The sequence below is a fragment of the Babylonia areolata genome, chromosome 15 (genome assembly GCF_041734735.1).
Source record: "Babylonia areolata isolate BAREFJ2019XMU chromosome 15, ASM4173473v1, whole genome shotgun sequence".
In the NCBI taxonomy this organism is placed as follows: Eukaryota; Metazoa; Mollusca; class Gastropoda; order Neogastropoda; family Buccinidae; genus Babylonia; species Babylonia areolata.
The window spans coordinates 4,692,115-4,712,625 of record NC_134890.1 but is presented as its reverse complement, the minus strand read 5'-3'; the positions used below and the strand labels follow the sequence as shown (position 1 = coordinate 4,712,625).

Here is a 20,511-nt window from a genome sequence, read left to right as displayed (position 1 = left end):
AATATTAGGAAACATGGGCAACAACATCTCTGATGGACAAAAATAGTAAAATATTTCAACAATTCACCACACATATTACGCCAATGACAACCTGAAGATAACACAAAGGTAGAAAGATTAAATAATTAAAGACAATTCTTCAACAACAACTGTTCGACTGTGATTTGATGTATGTCCAAGATGCAGAACTTGGACAAACAGAACAAAAAAAACCAACTCTGAAGTAATCATGATGGTCTGTAATGCTCAACAAAAAAAAACAATGTCAAATGATCACACCAGGATTTTTTGTTGTATGGCCATACACTGATATGCTTTGTTCCAACTTCTCTGAGCAATCAGGCTGATGTAAGAGTTGGGGTGTTATTGGGCATATGTTAAATGTGCTAAACTACATCGTTTAATCTCAGTTTGAGATTACTAGGACAAAAAGGATAGTTCTCTTTTACAAATATACCATTCAGAACAGACTCAAATTGGCTTGTTCAAAAATGCAGAAATGTTTAGGCATCTTTTATATTTTCCCCCATGATTAGTATTTGCTTTGTTTTTTTGTTTTGTTTTTGTTTTTTTAATTCGCCTAAGATTTTTATATTTTCTGTTTTCACATGCCACTTATGAATCAAAATTCACCAGAAATCACAATCAGAATAAGAAAAGCCATGGCAAAAAACAAAGAAGAAAAAAAAGAAAAAGAATCAAAGTGTTGATTGTAGCCGTACACAGCAAAGGAGCTACATTATATTTATGTCCACAAACACATTAAAAAGAAAAAAAAAGAAAAAAGAAAACTTACTGTGTATACACATGATCACAAAGTTATAAGTATTTCATTTATTTACTATACCATACCAAAAAAAATTAAAAAGAAAGGAAAAAAAGAACAACGAAAACCATTTTAAAAATATGATCTCATTTTAAATGTTGATTTGCAAAGTTGATCTTCTATGTTGTCAAAGGTCTTGTGAAACATTCAACAAAAACTGTCTTCCATAGTTTTGAACTCCCTCAACGCCCCCCCCCCCCCCCCCATCCCACCTCCTCAGTAACCCTTGGGACATCACAACCAACATGTACACAATAATATGAGACAATGGGAAGGTCCTTGTTAGAATATGTTTGCACAGTGATTTTAATCAAAGATGCTTTTGAATTGTGGAATACTTGTACTTCTTTGAGCTCATAATCATCACAAGGAATACTGATTTACCGTCTTGTTTCAAGAGTCACATCCAGAACCAGCACTTACATGCCCAGAGGGGGGAAACAATCAACCCACTGTGAGATTCAAACTTGAGACTTGGGCTTTTCGAAATATTCATAAACATGTTACAGGTCCATGCATCAACTGATGTTGACAAGAAGCTGTTCTTATTTATCTATCTAATAGCATTCTTGATACAAGTACTTGTCAACTTCATAACTAATGTTCCATGTCTTTGCACTTTTTTCAGTCAAAAGTAATACCATGTTCCAATGATTTTTTTTTTTTTATGTGAATACTGAAATACTAAATTCTATCTCATCTGAAACAGGGAATACTTGGTACATGTAGATAACTATCTCTGGAACATTTTCCAGCCCTCTTCCCAAACCAAAACTCAATCATTTAAGTCGTTGACATAAAATTCAAGGCACTCCTGATTATTTAGCACTGCCCCCAAATTTAGGAGAAAAAAAAGACATAATCATAGTTATCCATACGGTGCTTTGCAAAATAAAATGCATTATTTTAGAAGCAAAAACACCGACAAGATCATAAAAACAGTTTGAGAAACAAACTTAACTCTGAAACATACTTTGATCACCATGACTGCCAACAAAAATTGAACCTGATGATACGATAAAGAAAAAAAAAGAAAAAAAAAGGAAAAAAAGAAGAAGAGAGATTAACTTGAACAACTGAGACTAAGACATTGCAACTATGGCAATAGTTGTCGTCCTCATCCCCTGGATATGGAGAATAGATAAAAATGTCTTGAAATTGAAGGTGACCATGACAGCAGTATGACACACCACTTAAAACCAACATGCTCACAGGAATGGAACTGCTTGGCTACAATGGAGATGCTGACTGCTGAAGATATGACCATCTAGACCTGATCTGTTCATGTCCTACTTGAACAGGCAGTTTCTTTTCTTTTTTTGGTACATTTTTTTTATTTTTTTTATTATAATTTCTAAAGAATTGTTTTCACCTCAGCCCTCAATCTGGCTTTTTGTCAATGTCTGCACCAAAAGACGTTTCCCCCGTGAAGCTTTATTTTACTTTATTTCATTTTATTTACATATCTTTTAAATTATTTTATTTCATTTTAACATGTTTTGCAGACCAGAACACTTTAAGCTTTCTTCACCTTTCCCAACCATGTGGTCTGTGAATTACAAAAGAACAGTCACGCTTTCCTTATCATCTATCAAATATAATTACCATGTTTTCCAGCCAACCCCTCCCCCTTCCTTCTTCATCATACCTCAAAACTCAAAACCCTCTCCAGACATGGAAGAAGATCAAACAAAACAACTGCCCAAAGAGATTTCTTTCAATGTGTCTGAAATCTGTCAGAGAAAGAATCATCCTGCAGGATGACGATGCTCGCTGTGGCAGACCCAACCAAGCATGCACTGCACCAGGTTTTGCAAAGCTGCTGAGACAACTGAATCAAGTATTCGAACAACATGGATGTTTCTGAAACACAGTGACAAACCCGATACATGTGAAACAAATGCCTTAACAACATAAAACAAAGACAACTGTTCTGAAACAGCAATCCACAGAAAAGAAATGGTTGCAACTGACAAAGAAACAGAGAACAAACAAGAAAACACATCCCTCTACATGACAGTATTTTTGTGAGTTAGTACAATCTGGTGACACTTTGTAGAATACAATTCATTACAAAAACGATACATTTTCTTCTTGACTGATGCTCTTCTCTACAACAATAATGAAAGACATTGTTGAGCAAAATATAAGCTTTCTGTGTGAATTTTCCAAAAATATGCTGTTACCACCAAAAAAAACAACAACAAAAAACAACCTCAAAGCCACCACACTGATTGTCATTTTCGCAGATTTGTAGTTATTTTGGACTATATAAAGACTTTGATGTGATACACTGTTACATATTTTAAATAAAGGTAATTATGAACCACAGGATATCAATTTCAACAAGAATACTTATGTTTGATTTAATACAGTACAACAGAGAAGACCAACTGTTTTTCTATCACAAGGTTGAATCCAATTCTTCAAGTTCAATTCTATCATCCTCTGGACAGTATTTCAGAAAGCTAATTTCTAACGTCAGATTCAATCAGTGATTACCACCACCCGAATAAATTGTGATTCAATGAATCGCTGTTCTTTTCCACAAACACCTGGTGACAAATCCAGGAACCTTACAAAGATCTGAGCAAAAGAAAACACATGGCGCAAAATGGCATCTTGATATTAACACTCACAAACACATGAACACAGCATCCATATAAAGTGCTAGAAATACTAATAAATTTGTCTTCTTTTCTTTTTCTTTCACGCACTTCAGCTTCCCAACCCTACTCATCATTCAATGTTATTTATATATTTGGGGTATTGATGATTAATTCTTATTTATTCATTTATTTGTCTTTATATCATGGACAACAAAGAGATTACTCAATTCTATGATCTATGAAATAGGTGTTTTCCAAGCATATGCCAAGTTTTATTTTCACTTGCAAAATAATACAATTCTTGTGATATAATTTCTTAAATATTGTCGTTGTAAAAGATTCATGCGCATGAATAAAAGCATTTGACACTGATTATCACTGATTACAATGCAGGCTGACATTTGCTATCCACAAGTTTCTAACTGTTTATGGAGTGCAGCTGCCAATCAGTGAAAGAAATGTTGGACAGAAAATGATTAATAATAAAAAATAGTTATCTTTTCTCACTCTTCCCCTTCCCCAAAGAACAGGGGCAGTGGAAAGGAAGAAAGCAGAAAGAGAACGCAGAAGGAAACTGGCCATCTAATTCAGGGGAAAAGCTAATAAGTGGGTAAGGAGAAACTCAAACTGTGGACTATGTTTGATGCGGGAAAATAAATCACTGCCAGTGATATATAACAACAGGCAATTCAGTAGCACAAAGTCTCTTCCTATTCTCTTCCTATTCCGAGGAAACATTCTTCACATTTTTGCTCTCAAAATAGTTCACACAACAGCAATGCTTGCTGACACAACAGAAATAAACGGTAAAGATATAGAACATTCTTTTTTTTTTCCTTTTTTTTTTAAACCACCAAAGAACACCTGGAAGTGACATTAATGCAAACGTCAACCATAAATTTCAAAAATATGTATGATATCACAATTTTTGTACACAAACAGCAACAAATTCCACCAGCCAAACCATCACAACAGCTCATGACAAGCAGCACACTTTTCAACAAATCAATACCCATCCCATGGATTATGAAGATGACAACGCTATTGGAGTGAACACAATACCAATAAGTGTGGCAACAACATGCAGACTTGTTCCATGATACAAAAATAAATAACCTCTGAGCTGTGGCATCATTCATTGGGAAAACACGACCATCCACATGCCAAAACTCAAACAACAAGACACAGGTGGCTTGAGATCAGCAACTCTACTGCTGAGATCTGTCATCTACAGGTCTCAAAATCATGGCAAACTGACTACTAGCAAACGCTGCTTGACCACTCTTCTCTGTTTCCACATGTCACTCTGGGTTCAACCCACTGACAACATCATGAACACATCATCTCACAACATTGCAACACAATGAAAAGCTTCATTTTACCATATACATATGTATCTGCACAACATCCTCATTTCAAAAACAATTTGTACAATCAGTCCTTCAGTCAACAACAACCCAAACAAAACCAAAAAAACAGAGAACCCAAGTAGCAAGTCTTCCACGACTTATTTGTGGCAATGAATTCACTACAAGCTGTAATCTTCATCAGTCTAAGCTCTTTATCTGCCATCTTGACTGTTCTAACTGATGGCACAGCCTCAGTCTGAGTCTGAAACTTCTTCATTTCCGTTTCATATCTATATCTACACAGCACTGTGGGTTCACTGGTAAGGTTCACTTCCTCAAGTTTTATGACACCTGCATCTAGACGATACATCCAAATTTTCTCCAGAACAATGAACAAACTTTACATAGCTTGAAACACAATCCTTAAAACAAAGTAACCTTCCACAGTCCTAAAAAAAGAAGTAATCTTGATTTGAATAACTGTCGGCATCTCAAAATGCATCTGCTCTGCAGTGTTGTGAGAATATGACTTAGTGAGTTCATAGGTTCTTCAAGATCTGTCATCTGCCTTACTATGAACTATTAAGTCTGCTATTAGTCATCACTTCCATCTTGTGGTTTTTCACAGCTTTCTGAACCAGGATGGTGGGGGGACACAAAGGTGTTCATTTTACTCATCAGTGAAGTTAAGTCACAGTGAACTTGTTTTAAACACCACAAATGTGGAATCTGAGCAGTAAGAGATCATTTTGAAACTTAAAGATTAACACTAATACTCATTCTAATTTTCGTTGTTTGGAAAAGCCACCTCTGGCCATTTGTGTGAAGTTAATGGTTTGCCATTATGTTTTAGGTTTTTATATTTGGTAGTGGCAGAAACTGTACAAGAGAGTAGACTAACAGGACTAATATGATCCAACATTGCTCAAATGTACTCAGCACTTGATTTACATCTGCCTAGAAAAGATTGTGTTGTGCATGCTTATCAGTGTGAAAGGCATAGACAGCTGCGTAAGCACCATCTTTGTAAGTGAGATGGCAATAAAGAACCTCATCAATATATATTAACATGCCAATTTTGACTTTTCATTTTACACAGAATGCATACAAACAAAAGATTTTATCTTTATGATAACAAAAAAGAATAAAAGCTGAATTATGAGATGCTAACTGACAAATTTAAGCAAATCTCCTCTGTTCTTTTGAATAAATAACCAAGCATATCAATAAATATGAAGAGAGGCTGTAGAACAAAAATCATCACAGATTTATGACTGGAACAGAAGACTGGAGAATGCCCAATTTTCCTCAGGGTCACTGAAAAAAACACTGAAAAGACCATGCACAAGTTTAAACTCTGTGGTAGAGTTGTACTTCAGGGTTGTTTACAGTGTGCTCAGACACAGATTTTCTTGTTGTTCAGTGGTTTGATCAACATCCTGTCATCACAACAGCTCCACTGTCAAGGAGTAAGAAGAGTTCTCTCTACAGATTAAAACAATCTGTAATGATAATCATTAAAAGCACACTGCTATCGCCAGCCCAAAATTCACCCAGAGAAGTGAGTGATGACTACTGAGTTCACAAGCTGAATACAGATGCATGTGAAGGTGAAGAGTGTGACAGGACAGAAAGCATGGAGAGGCAGAGCAGGGAGACAACAGCAATGCTGCTTTCTTTTCAAGAAGAACAGGGAAAATCCCTTAACTGGAAGAGTAATGCTGCAAAATATGTACAACACTGTCATTGTTCCCACAGTTAAAAGCTTTGGTACAGAATAAACCGGAGAAACCCACAACTGACACAATAATGCATACATACACACACAAATTAGAAACAGACATCAACACCAATGCTCAACAGCTATAACCACACACCTGAATGCACAACCCACTATTCTGCTGGTCCAGTAAAACACTGAGAAAGTACACTACCCAGAACGTACACCAGCTCCGAGACAAAACGTTCTGATCTCCAGACTAGATTTTACCTACAGCACAAATCTACAAAGCACTGTACATTAACAAATGCAGAAAAAAGTGGACAAATAGCGACCAGTGTGTGGCAAGTCTTCACTTCAAGCAAAACAACACCAAACAACCAAATGATATGAGTTATCACCACCAGAGACCATAAACACGCATTTCTCAAGTTTCACAACAACACATGTTTGTTTTATGAGTTCTAATAAATAACAGTCAAATAGACTACAACATTTACATTCCAAACATACAAAGCTTATGAAACAAAACTTTTACAGCCATTTGCAAAATACATGTGCACTGAATGTCAGTTCATGTATACTATAACCATACAACCACACAAGGAAATCAACTGAATTGTATATACTGTGATCAAAGAATTGCTTCTCCCGTGTGAAATTAATTCTCTGTGTGACACCAAGAACTGGATTTGTCTTTCACACATTGTCTGTGCAGGAAAACCACCAACACCACCACCCCACGAAAGCTCTGAGTCATTCCTCAACACCCAGTTTGTGAATACACACACACATATACTTCATCTGAGCTTAGTTCTGGAAATAAAAGACAACAGAGTGAATATGACCAGAACTGAAGCCTCTTTCAGTTTCAAGGTGTTAAAGTATACAGACTGATCCATATATGCCAATCACATCTGCTTGAAATAAAGAAGATAAAAGATAAAAACCACCAGATGCCTGACCTCTGCATAAACGCTCAGGCCATGAGAACCTACCCCAGGTAAAGCCAGAGTCTGTGCCAGAGTTCATTTGATTTTAATCCACGGTGTAAATTAGTTTCCTGGGACTGCTCACCTGATAGGGAACTCAGATTACCGTGTGATCTCTCTGCTTTACTTCACTCAGACTCTGCTGAGAAACTGGAGCAAGGCCTGATTGAGCGTTACACAGCTGGTCGAGCGATCTGATAGCAGATGTGGTGTAGTGAATATGTATTTGTCCGAATGCAGTGATGCCTCCATGAGCAAGTGAACTGAACTGGGGCAAGTGATATCTGTTCTGCTTTATTCAGACTTAGAAGTATAATCTCTTGCTGTTTACAATATTATCTCCACTACAATCTTAAGGAAGATTATCTATACTGTAGAAAATGAAGTCTTACTTTTTTCATTTCTGATTAATTAATGAAAAAAAGCTTTTTTTCACTGAGGAAACATGAAATCAATTGTAAATTTGACCTGTCCAAAAAGCACCAATTCAAATTATGCTTGTGTTCTGAGTGAACTCAGATCTATTCATGATTTTGATCATACGCCAATAACAAAATGTGAGTGTGGCTTAATTCTGATAGCCAAATTAAGTTTGAAAGTGCAACCACTACCATCATAGTTTTGCACTTGGACAGAGGACATAGTTGTAATCACCTATTATTTCTTTCTTTCTTTTTTTAATCGTGTACTTAAATTTGTTTCAGAGATGAGAAACAGCTTGTGGCACATGTTTGATATACTGCTCAATGACAAGTAACAATATATAAAAAAGATGTTGATCAACAGATGATGTTTTTGAAGAGTCCTTTCATATTTTAAGTTATGAAGGTTGTTGTGGTTCCAGCCTTTACACTGAAAAAAAAAGGAATTATTTCAGAGAAAAAAAACACCAAACTTTGTGCATTAAAAAAAATTATTCATGCCTAAAATATACTTATTATTCAGTCTTACCTGAAAAAAAAAACACAAATGAGCTAGCAACATTTGGTTGCTTGTGTTTCTCCAGTACTCCAATCACCTAATTCCACAGTCTTTCTGCAAGAATCACCATTATTTCTAATACCTGGTCACACAGCAATGCCTAACCTGTCTGGTTTACCCCCTTCAGTGTTCTGATGCTCAGTACACAATGTGCTTGGCATATATTCACAAATTCATATTCATCAGCAAGTTTGTCAGTACTGTTTTGTTCAACTGAAGGGATATGTCTGTGCGAGAAAGTCCACACTATTAACTGCTCTTGATGAGATAAATATATTCCTACTGCAAATACGAACCAATCAGATCTGTGGAGATAGCACCACAATGCAGCATCCAAGTCTGATACAGACTGCTGTTTTGCCAAGGGTAGAGGGGAAGAAGGGAGAGGGGTTTGGGGAAAGGGAGGAGAGACTGGGAGAAGACAGACTGTAGATGAGGGTACCAAACCCCATAAGCACATAATGATCATTTCCAAGTGAAATATGTATGGGACACATACAATATTTGCAAAGCAAACTAGATTTTTTTTTTCAACTTGTTTCTTTTTGTCCTGATTCTACTCAATTAAACAATACTACTTCTAAAGCTATAGGTAAGTTACAATGTTTAAAAAAGAAAAAGAAAAAAGAGACAACATATTTTGGAAAAAAAACACCCAAAAACCCCATCTTAAACCATTTACTGGCTATTGTTCAAATTTGTGAAGAGGTTGTCAGGAATCTGTGACAGAAATCAGGACAACTTTAACTTACTACTAGAGGCACAATTGGATTCATAGAATAACAGGACAGTCACATGGATACATCAACACCATTCGAATCACGGGCACATATGATTCTAGTCAGGTTCCTTTTTAAAACCTCTCTGAGATGCTGAGGTGAAACTTGGGTTCAAATTTTGGACATGGTTTTAATAGGAACTTGTCTGTGTTTCTTTTTCTTCCTCTCCAGAGACTCTGTACTCCTCACAGTTTTATGGCTGTTACAGTATCACAGTTTTTGCTGGGACTTTATCCAGACCTGTATCATTTCTGTTCATTTTCTCCCATACAGAGTAATGTATGGATGCACACATCTTAAAGGATATTTCAACAGAAATGATGATACTGCGGTATAAATAAATTTGTTGAATGTATTTATATACACTTTACAGGCTTAATTTATACTCAAATGTTAAAGTGCTAGTTTTTGTATTCAGAATTAGAATTTTGCTGTTTACAATTTTCCCAGCTGGTTAGTTATCAAACATTAAATTTCAACTCTGCAGTAATTATATAAGCAACATCTTTTTAGAGTATATGGATTTTTTCTTCTTCCTCACATACAGAGGGTAGCCAATAAAGAAATCATCATATGGCACATGGGAAAGTCAACAACAGATAGATTTCTCTAGAATAATTTGAACAATCTGTTTGGCAATACAAAAATACTGTATAAAGCACTGTCAATTCGTTTCAGTTGTATTGATTAGCATGTATCTAATGTACGTTCTAGTCGTTGGAGTACAACACTAATACCGATACTGTATGAAAGCTACAAAGCCTGCTGATACTTCCACCTAAGGATCCACAAAAAGAAAAAAAAAACTAATCACAAACCCAGTCAGTCTGTCTCCATGCCAGGCACAAACTGAACTGTTTCACATTCAAAGACATGCCTTGAGCTGGGCGAAAACTACAGTCCAGCAGAGTCAAACAATTAACAAGTGCAAGAAACAATGGAAAGGATTAAAAATAACATGTCAGCCATGTACAAACCAATCCTGGCTGTCAAGATGCATTCACAATGTTTTCAGTGCAATTCCACACTCTGTGCTTGCAAAAATTCAACTGTGAATGTAGCCATACTGTTAGTCTTTTAACTCAAGTGTCACAAAGCAGTTTGGCAGGAAGCAGTTGTTAGAGGGTATTGCTGGCTACATGTTAACGTAAATATGTGTCACAACTCACATATCTATTCAGTAATTTACATACAAAAGAATAGAATTGAGGATCCCTTGTGAATGAAATCTACCATCTAAACAGACTGTGTGCACTTGGGCAATGAATAAATAAATAACTGCATCTCATGCCAGTTCTTCAGAAGTAAGGACATGCCATTATTGCTATATCCTTTAGTGGAAAAAGACATCCATCAGTGCATTAAAAAAAACTGACTTAAAAGAAACCATCCACAAAAAAAAGATGATTAAAAAAAATCGACAAAATTGATGGGAAAAAAAAAGAAAGAAAAAAAAAGACAAGCAATGATAGGATGCCACACACAGACACTCCCTGCACATTAGACTCTGTGCTGCCACAGTTGGTGTGCCGACTCCCAGGCCTGGCACTAAGTGGGCAATGTGGTGAGGCCTCCCTATTGCACAGAGGTTCCCATGCTTCTGTTAAGACACTGCATATTTCATTTCTGTATCAACTTCAGTCAACAAGCAGCAGCACAGTGAAAGGGCCAGAGACACCTGTCACAAACGGTCCACTAAATCAAAATGAGGATTCAAGACAGTCCAGTTCGGTTTTAAATCTACTTGCTTCTTCCAATCAAAATGAAGGTCTATTCCACTAGAACAAAACAGCTGTCTAAAGATGGGATTGATTTCCAAAACACAATAAGTATAGATAAAGAACACTACATACATATTCACAGTTCTATGGTGCACTCCATCATCCTACACATTCTAGTCATCAAAGCCTATTCCTGTGAGTACACTATGAAAGACTTTGTTTCAAGTTGACAGCCAAGGAAAAGCAATGCCAATATAACAGACGTACAGACAGCATACAGTGCAGGCATCAACTGCTTCAGACTGATTGACTGGCCAGTCTCTTCTGTTACCTGGTCAGATAAATCATCAGCATGGACACATATATGCACTTTCTTTTATAAAATGAACAGAAGCATTACAAGCACCATGATAGGCTATCGCCAGACAACGCTCAGGTATTTCTCAGAGTAAGTGCCTTGCAAACACTTAAATATTTCTTAATGTATCAAAGTTTCTGTAAAACAAAAAGCTGGTAAGGTGGCTCTGAAAAAAAAGAAGAAGAAAAAAAGAAGCAACTTTCCATTCAGAACATTACTCTTTTAACTGTTCACATTCACTAAAGCTCTACCAGTTTTTGTTAAAGTCTATACTCCATACATTTGCTGAAGATATATCTTTTAAAGTCTATATTCTGCCAAAACAACCCACAAGCTGTTTTAATTGTGCGCGCAATATCATAAGGAAAACTAAGTTGCCTGTCCTTCACAGCCTGTGACTATCCCTGGAATCTTTTCGTTTTCCTAATTACTTTTTCCTAATTAACAAGCAGTGTTAACTAGGCACCTACTCTGATAGAATACCAAACTCATTACATTCAAAAACACTGTTTCCATGACAAGGGCGTTTTTGCTCTCAAGTGCAGCAAGGATCCCAGATTATAAAAAATATATATTTTTACATCTTGGGAACTTACTCACACTCCTTCTCACATACACATGAAGAACAACACAATATAGCAAGTTTATATGTCTAGCATTTCTGCATCTGACCTGATAATCATCACAGTTAAATATGACAAATCTTTCACTAAAAGACATTATCACAAGCTACACAGCAGACAACCAAAAACTGGTGAACTGCAATTGGACCCTAGTTTACATCATTCTGACTGAGAAAATCTCCAACAAGAATCAACTTATCACACAACACACGATCCTATCTGATCCTTCTAGGGTTTTTTTAATCACTGCAGAATGCTTTCTGCTTGTCTAAACACGGTGACAAATGCACACAAAGTCTCAAATGAAAATATTAACAAGCATAAACAGATAAGCAGTTCTCCTTTCTTCACATATGTGAGCTTGTTTCTAGTTTCCAGAATAACTTAGCCTGAGCTGCAAAATATCCACAAAGACTCCATCTAGTTACTTCCAGCAAAGGCTCAAGAGGAAACTGTTAGTGAATACATTAAATGCCTATGTAAATGGACCTAGCAATGGTTTGTACAACTCAGCAGTCCTGCAGACTGTGCAGTATCACATGAACAGCAAAGTAACATTTGCTCACACTGTGGTTGCATAGAAACCTGATTCAACATGTTGCATAAGGAGACTATTTCTGATGGCTTCTGCTTCAAATCATGGTGATCTCTGCACTTGGCTGATTTGCAAATCATCTAACTGGAGTTTAATCTGAAACTAGAACACTATACCTTTTCTGTACCACTAACCAATACTACACTATTTCCTCAGGACTGAAAAATAAATCACTAGTTGATACATTATTTACAAAGCCATCTGCCAGTTTTTCCTTGTTCTTTACTGATACAAGGGGGCAGTGACAAGATGTTTGTTTCATTGTGCTACATTTGGTCATCTTAATTACCCTCTTTATGTGCTTCACATTTACATGAAATAATACCTGCATGACAGGACATAACTGAACAAAACAAGTTATCAAGACTTCAAAAACTCAAACAGGTAACCAGATTTTTTTCATGCTTTTTATATTCTTTATCAACTTCTTTTTAAATAATCAAATACCAAACACACTTCAATTTACATTCAAACAGTAGAACCAAGTACTGACAGTCATTCTCCAACTAAAATGATTACTATACCAAACATCAATACAGTGACATAGGTGACTTACAAAATTTAACAAGGGAAGTGGAAACAATAACAAAAAAATGTGGTCCTTCAATGAAACTGAAGGAAATGCAAGCTGAAGAAAATGCCAGTACTCATCCTACATTCACCTAACTGCTGTCAGAGGCTGACTCACCTACTGTTTCCCAACAATGTGACACTTACCAATTAACAAATGTTGGGAAAGGGGCTGGTGAGGGAACCAATAATCAAACTTGATTAAAGCAAAGGAAAGACAAACAGTTTTTCCACAATTCTAAAAATCACAAACATAAGACTTACTTCTTTTTTTTTAAATGAGGGTGATGGATAAATTTACCAAATGACATTGGACACTCCAATCAATCTGATGGTATATTTGATCGAACATTAAATCAAATCACATTTGCTCCCTTAGTTCATCCCACAGAAAAACATGTTCAACATTTTAATCACACAAAACGATGATCATCGTCAAATCTGATCCTGCTGCTTTACACTAACATATCTGTACATAATGTCTCTTGCCATCAATAATGCTTTGACATGATAATCATCATTTTGATACCAACAGACAACAACACCTATTTAAGCTCCAAAATAAATAGCTCTCCCCAAAAGAACAGGTACTCCAATGAGACCAGCCTTTACATCACAAGGAATTGCACAGGACTACCCAATACCCTCTGACAATTAAATACGGTGCTCAACGACTAACACACCGCACACTTTCCACACTCACAGTTACTTCCCCTCTGTTGCTCCAGCCGTGGCGAGAATAGAAGCTGACATGGGCGACAATGATGATGACAGAGATGATGGTTGGGTCGTTGTGGTGGCTGGCAAAGACAGAACGTTGGCAGCAGAGATGACTGAGGTAGCTTCCTCAGCAGACGGATTTGTGTAGGGGCGGAGCCTAACAGGGTCATCTAGGTCGAGATCTGGGACTGAAGCAAGGCGTGGGTTTTCCTTGTCTGCCATTTGAAGGGCGCACCAATTGGCTGTGCGAGCTCGTTTTGTGTGTGCTGTCAGCTCCCCAATGCTAGCAGCCAATGCCAACACATCTAAAAACAGAGAATGACACAAGACTGATTTCAAATCATCACTATAATTCAGTCACCTGAGTTTCAGTTTCAGTTTCAGTAGCTGAAGGAGGCATCACTGCATTCGGACAAATCCATATACGCTACACCACATCTGCCAAGCAGATGCCTGACCAGCAGCGTAACCCAACACGCTTAGACGTCAGTGACTTGAATAAATCTAAATAATAGACTTAAAATAAAACTGTCTTCAATTTATAGTGAAAAGTATGACATTTTGACAATGTAAATAACATTCCTGAAATAGTTTTCAAGCTGAATTGTGAATCTTTAAAGATTTTTATTTGATCATTTATTTTTAGAATTTATTTATTAAAAAAAAACTTTTTTCCCTAAAGACCTGAACAAGCCCACTGAGTTACAATGCTGGTCAGGCACCTGCTTAGCAGATGTGGTATAGCATATATGGTTTAGTCCAAACACAATGACACCTCCTTGAGAAACTGAACTAAACTGAACACGATCCTAGGTTTTCATTTTCTAATGAGACGTGAAAGTGCCAAATTGAAACATATCAGAGAAGGTGTAAAGTGATCAAGACAAAAAGGAGTAACAATCAACTACCTTTGTCCTCCTGCTGTCGTGGTATGCCAGCTCGATGGCGGTTTGCAGCATTGACAATCTCCTCCTTCCTGCGGGCCTGTACCTTGCGTATCCCCTCCAGCCACTTGTCCAGACATGACTGAATGTTGGCATGCACTGTGATGTCACGCAGCTTCTCCATCTTATCCACCAGAGTGATGATCTGTGCAGGCAAACACCCTCATAACCCACAATCTTGTCACAATGATCTGTGCAGGCAAACACCCTCATAACCCACAATCTTGTCACAATGATCTGTGCAGGCAAACACCCTCATAACCTACAATCGTGTCAAAATGATCTGTGCAGGCAAACACCCTCACACCTACAATCGTGTCAAAATGATCTGTGCAGGCAAACACCCTCACACCTACAATCTTGTCACAATGATCTGTGCAGGCAAACATCCTCACACCTACAATCTTGTCACAATGATCAGTGCAGACAAACACCCTCATAACCTACAATCTTGTCACAATGATCTGTGAAGGCAAACACCCTCATAACCTACAATCTTGTCATAATGATCTGTGCAGGCAAACACCCCCATAACCCACAATCTTGTCACAATGATCTGTGCAGGCAAACACCCTCATAACCTACAATCGTGTCAAAATGATCTGTGCAGGCAAACACCCTCACACCTACAATCGTGTCAAAATGATCTGTGCAGGCAAACACCCTCACACCTACAATCTTGTCACAATGATCTGTGCAGGCAAACACCCTCACACCTACAATCTTGTCACAATGATCAGTGCAGACAAACATCCTCATAACCTACAATCTTGTCACAATGATCTGTGCAGGCAAACACCCTCATAACCTACAATCGTGCCACAAAGATATGTGCAGGCAAACACCCCCATGACCTAAAATCTTGTCAAAAATGATCTGTGCAGACAAACACCCTCACACCTACTATCTTGTCACAATGATCTGTGCAGGCAAACACCCTCACACCTACAATCTTGTCACAAAGATCTGTGCAGACAAACACCCTCATAACCTACAATCTTGTCACAAAGATCTGTGCAGACAAACACCCTCATAACCTACAATCTTGTCACAAAGATCTGTGCAGACAAACACCCTCATAACCTACAATCTTGTCACAAAGATCTGTGCAGACAAACACCCTCATAACCTACAATCTTGTCACAAAGATCTGTGCAGACAAACACCCTCACACCTACAATCTTGTCACAATGATCTGTGCAGGCAAACACCCTCATGACCTACAATCTTGTCACAATGATCTGTGCAGGCAAACATCCTCACACCTACAATCTTGTCACAATGATCTGTGCAGGCAAACACCCTCACACCTGCAATCTTGTCACAATGATCTGTGCAGGCAAACACCCTCACACCTACTATCTTGTCACAATGATCTGTGCAGGCAAACACCCTCACACCTACAATTTTGTCACAATGATCTGTGCAGGCAAACATCCTCACACCTGCAATCTTGTCACAATGATCTGTGCAGGCAAACACCCTCATAACCTACAATCTTGTCACAATGATCTGTGCAGGCAAACACCCTCATAACCTACATAGTACATTGTACAATCTTGTCACAATTATCTAACACCCCTCACACCTACAATCTTGTCACAATGATCTGTGCAGGCAAACACCCTCATTTATTTATGATCTTTCAGAAAACATATACTTTTATGGGTCTCTATCCAATAACAAAGCCCACAGAATTTGTTTAAATATATACATACCCATTTTTTGTGGAAAAAAACAAGTGGCAAATAGATTTCACTTATTTTTTCCAGGCAGTGAAAAGGATTTAGGAAAAAAAAAAAAAATTTAATAATGTATAAGCAACACATCCAAATTTTCACAACGGTTTCTTGTAGTGCTGGTCCACAGTATGTAGTTCTGGAGTAAAAAGTGGTAACAGCCGTCACCAAACTGCAGAACAATGCACCTATTTCCTTCTGGCATTTCAAACAACCACCACCTACCCTTGCATGCTCTCTGAAAGAGTCCACAATGAGCCTGTCGACACGAGAAGGGTTGGACGGCAGACGAGGAATGACAATGTTGTTGGCGCTGGACACCTTTTTGCCTGGGTTCTGACGGGCCATCTCTGCTTCCGTCTACAGACAACAGAAATCTTACATACAACCCATTACTTTTCTACATTCTTTTCTTTTGTTTTTGTTTTGTTGGTTTTTTTGCCTCAAAATTTGGGACATTTAGTTTTCTATGTTGATGAATGATGATGCAGATACTGCTGCTGCTGCTAAAGAGGTATAGTTAAGTTTGGGACTACTTCACAACAGTATAATATATGCTTCTTTTCATTATATATAGTGTATAATCTATGCTTCTTTTCGTTATATTAGTGTATAATCTATGCTTCTTTTCATTATATATAGTACCCATGCCCAAGAAATACACACATCTGCAGTGTTGGTCATATACATATATATATATATATATATATATATATATATATATATATATCAAGAAATACACACACCTGCAGTGTTGGTCAGGATATCTAAGCAACACTCCAAAAGTTTGACTGAGTAAAAATTGGATGATGCTTATCTGTGTGGTCTCACTTTGCCCATCTGAGACTATGACACACTCAACACACAGTAGCAGCTGGCTAAAATACAATAAAATTCCCCAGCCCCACCTCTGATAGGGTTCAAACCCATGTTTTCCCAGTCATCAGTCTGCAACACTAACCACTTCACCATGGTGGCTGTTTTTCTCCACCTATGTGTCCTTTGCTTCTTCATGTATAACATTCCAAGACACTCCTAGGTGATACCACACCATGATGAACATCTTCCTGTGCTCATTCCTGTTAAAACAGCCAGTGGGAATACAGTTATACACATTTACCAAATAGGAAATAAGTTGCTTTTCAAACTTTATGAGAAACCTGTGAAGGTAAGAAGCAAAGCCTTAAAAAGAGACAGGGAGTCTAGTGAACAAAGAACAACTTCAAGCTAACACTGCTCAGTGCTGTCAAAATCTCACACAGAGTAGCAAACCTGTAAGAAATTTCTTTGTTTTGTGACTCTGTACATTTATTTCCCTGTGTGCAAGCTGATGGGAAACCCCAAGAAACATAAGGTTGAAGCTGTGTGATGAGAAGTCAGTTCAAATAAGAACAAATGTCCTACCTTCTTCCTTTCCTTCTCAATGGCCTTGAACTGTTCATAGCATTCCTCAAGCTTGGTGTGGAGTTCATTGGAAGGACCACTCCTCCTGAAACGTAGCACAGAAATGGCTGCCTCTTTTCTGCATGTCATTGATACACACACATACATACAGACGTCAATTCTATCTGCAAAATCACACTTTTTGTTTTTGTTTTCGTTTGCATTCATCTATTTTCTATGCCTTTCACAGGCAAAGCAACACTTAAAATAACCTAAAACAAGACCCAATTCTTGTTTCCAAATGTAAAGAGCAACAATATTCATAAATTTACCATGGGGTTTCAAAATCTCATCTCAAACATGCAAAATCAAATTCATTAGCTTATATTGCAAGCTTTGTTTCCCCCCATACTTGGTATGTTACAAAAGTTAAAGACAATTATTCATGATTATTTCAACTGTGCACTGAATTTACAGTCCACAGTCAGAAAAGTAAAAATGTCACTTCCGATACTAGTTTTCTGCTACACCCACCACTTACTCACGAGCAAATGGAATCTTTAAAATAAAGGAAGTTTTGGCTTATTCAGGAATTGTTCCCATTAGGCCAGACTGTGTTAAAAATATATACATCCATATTCCATCTCACAAAATGGAAGCAAACAGATTAATGGATAAAATATATAAAAATTATGATGACATACTGATAAATGCTGTTATTCTGTATCTGCGTACTGATCTAGATTTGTCATGTATTAGGTTTTACCATACATTTCAGTCTCAACATCATACAATCAAATTCAAAAGTCACAAGTGATGATTAAAGACCCACAGACTGAACAAGTGTGTGTGTGTGTGTGTGTGTGTGTGTGTGTGTGTGTGTGAGTATAGCGAGTGTGCATGCACACATAAATGCGGCACATGCGCATGAACATGCATGCTTGCCCATAACAAGTTTAAAAAATCTTTTTTTAAAGTAGCATAATGTCCATGCGCACGCACACACACACATACATGTCTGCATGAAGAAAACATCTATGGCTGTTTGTGTGTGTATATGTGTTGATTAGTATACAGTGTTCATACAACATTATAAAGATAACAAAAATTCAGGTGAGCTACATGTCTGCAAATATGCAGCATGGATTTGAAAGATTAAAAGAACAGAATACTGCATTTCAGAATTAAATAATCTCTCAGGGTTTGCAAGCTATCCTTTTTTTTTTTTTAAATAAATTTTCATCAACAGGATAAAGCAATGACAAATAATAATGTGAAAATTCTTTTTCCAATAATCTGAGAACAAAATACCTTATAGGTCTAAACCCAGCAAAGAAGGGGTGCAGGCCCAATAGCTGGTAGGGGCTGATCTCGTACAACATCTCTGGTGGGAGCAAAGCAGGCGCCACTCGTCCAAATGCATCAACAGGCAAATAATCCAACGCCTCAGCAGACAAGGCACTGTGGGGATTAAGAAGGGCAGCCCCTGGAGGGAGACCAGGAGGGAGGGCGTGAGGGAGAGGGTGCAGAAACGGAGGCTGTTGGGTGATGGGATGGCGCATTGTTCCATGGGGGTCTAAATGGGGATGTGGGGGATGGGGATGCAGAATTAATTCCTCAGGAAAGATACGGCAGTTGGCTGCCTGCTCGGCAGCAGCCCTCTCACGTTCTATCAGTGCTGCTTGAATCTCTGCCAGGCTGGGTAAGAGGTGTTCCCCATGGGGCCCCAATGGTCCAGATGGCCCCCCTGCATGTGGACCAACTCCTGCTGTCACTGGAATGGTGTTGGGCTGGCCGCTGGGGCCAAAGTTTGCTGGCCGCCACTTGTCATAGCGAGGGGAGCCCTGATCAGAATTAGGGAACAGGAGGTGGCGAGCTTTCTTGATCATGTGTTGGTTGTTCATGGCACTGGCATTCTGGGCAAGAGCAGCCTGAATGTTAAGACGTTCTTGTACCACTTGAGCAGCCAGCTCAGGGGGAAATGGTCCTCGTCGAGGGCCGTGCTGTGGGAGCTTTCCGGGCAGACCTAAGTTGTTGATAGGGAGACTGGCATGGTGAGGAGGCTGGTGATTTATAAAGTGAGCATTGGGAAAGTTGGGGGCAGGCGATGGCATTGGCGCTGGCATTGGAGGATGAGATTGTTGTAATGGTGGCTGTTGCCCTAAGATTTGCCGCTCTAGAGAAGAAAAGCCACCACCTCGTTCACCACTACCCTGATCACCAGTCCCTGAACTTGGAGTGCTGGCAGAAGACCAGCTGTGGTTGCTGCTGGTCAGACCAGACAGGCTGAGAGATGGGGTGTGATTATGAGACAGAGACATACTTGGTGTGGCACTCTGCGTGCTGATGTGAATAGGCTGAAGCAGGTTGCTACTGTCACTGGACGTGAAAGCTGGCTCAGGTTTGGTGCCAAGTTTTCTATGCTGACTGAGCCCAGTGTTAGCGTAGTTCTGTTGTGACCATCCACCTTGACCAGCTAAACTGGGAGACACTGGACTGGTGAAGGAACTGCTTTCTCCTGAAGGCCTTCCCTGTTAAAAGCAAACAAGTGTTGTGGATGGCAGACAAAACTACAAAGAATGGTATGATCCTATCCTGCTAC

General features: G+C 38.3%; 1 protein-coding gene across 1 annotated transcript in view; it reads right to left on the bottom strand.

Annotated features, from left to right (window-relative positions):
- Nucleotides 1–1,059: 1,059 nt before the first annotated feature.
- LOC143290383 (uncharacterized) overlaps nt 1,060–20,511 on the bottom strand; it is a 35,191-nt gene continuing 15,739 nt past the window's right edge. Inside the window, exons 5-9 of the mRNA XM_076599770.1 lie at nt 19,221–20,440; nt 17,931–18,015; nt 16,752–16,886; nt 14,752–14,932; nt 1,060–14,148 (exon numbers count right to left, since the gene is read on the bottom strand). Of these exons, the coding sequence (XP_076455885.1) occupies nt 13,829–14,148; nt 14,752–14,932; nt 16,752–16,886; nt 17,931–18,015; nt 19,221–20,440 (1,941 nt within the window). The 3' untranslated portion in view covers nt 1,060–13,828. The remainder of the gene's footprint in view (nt 14,149–14,751; nt 14,933–16,751; nt 16,887–17,930; nt 18,016–19,220; nt 20,441–20,511) is intronic.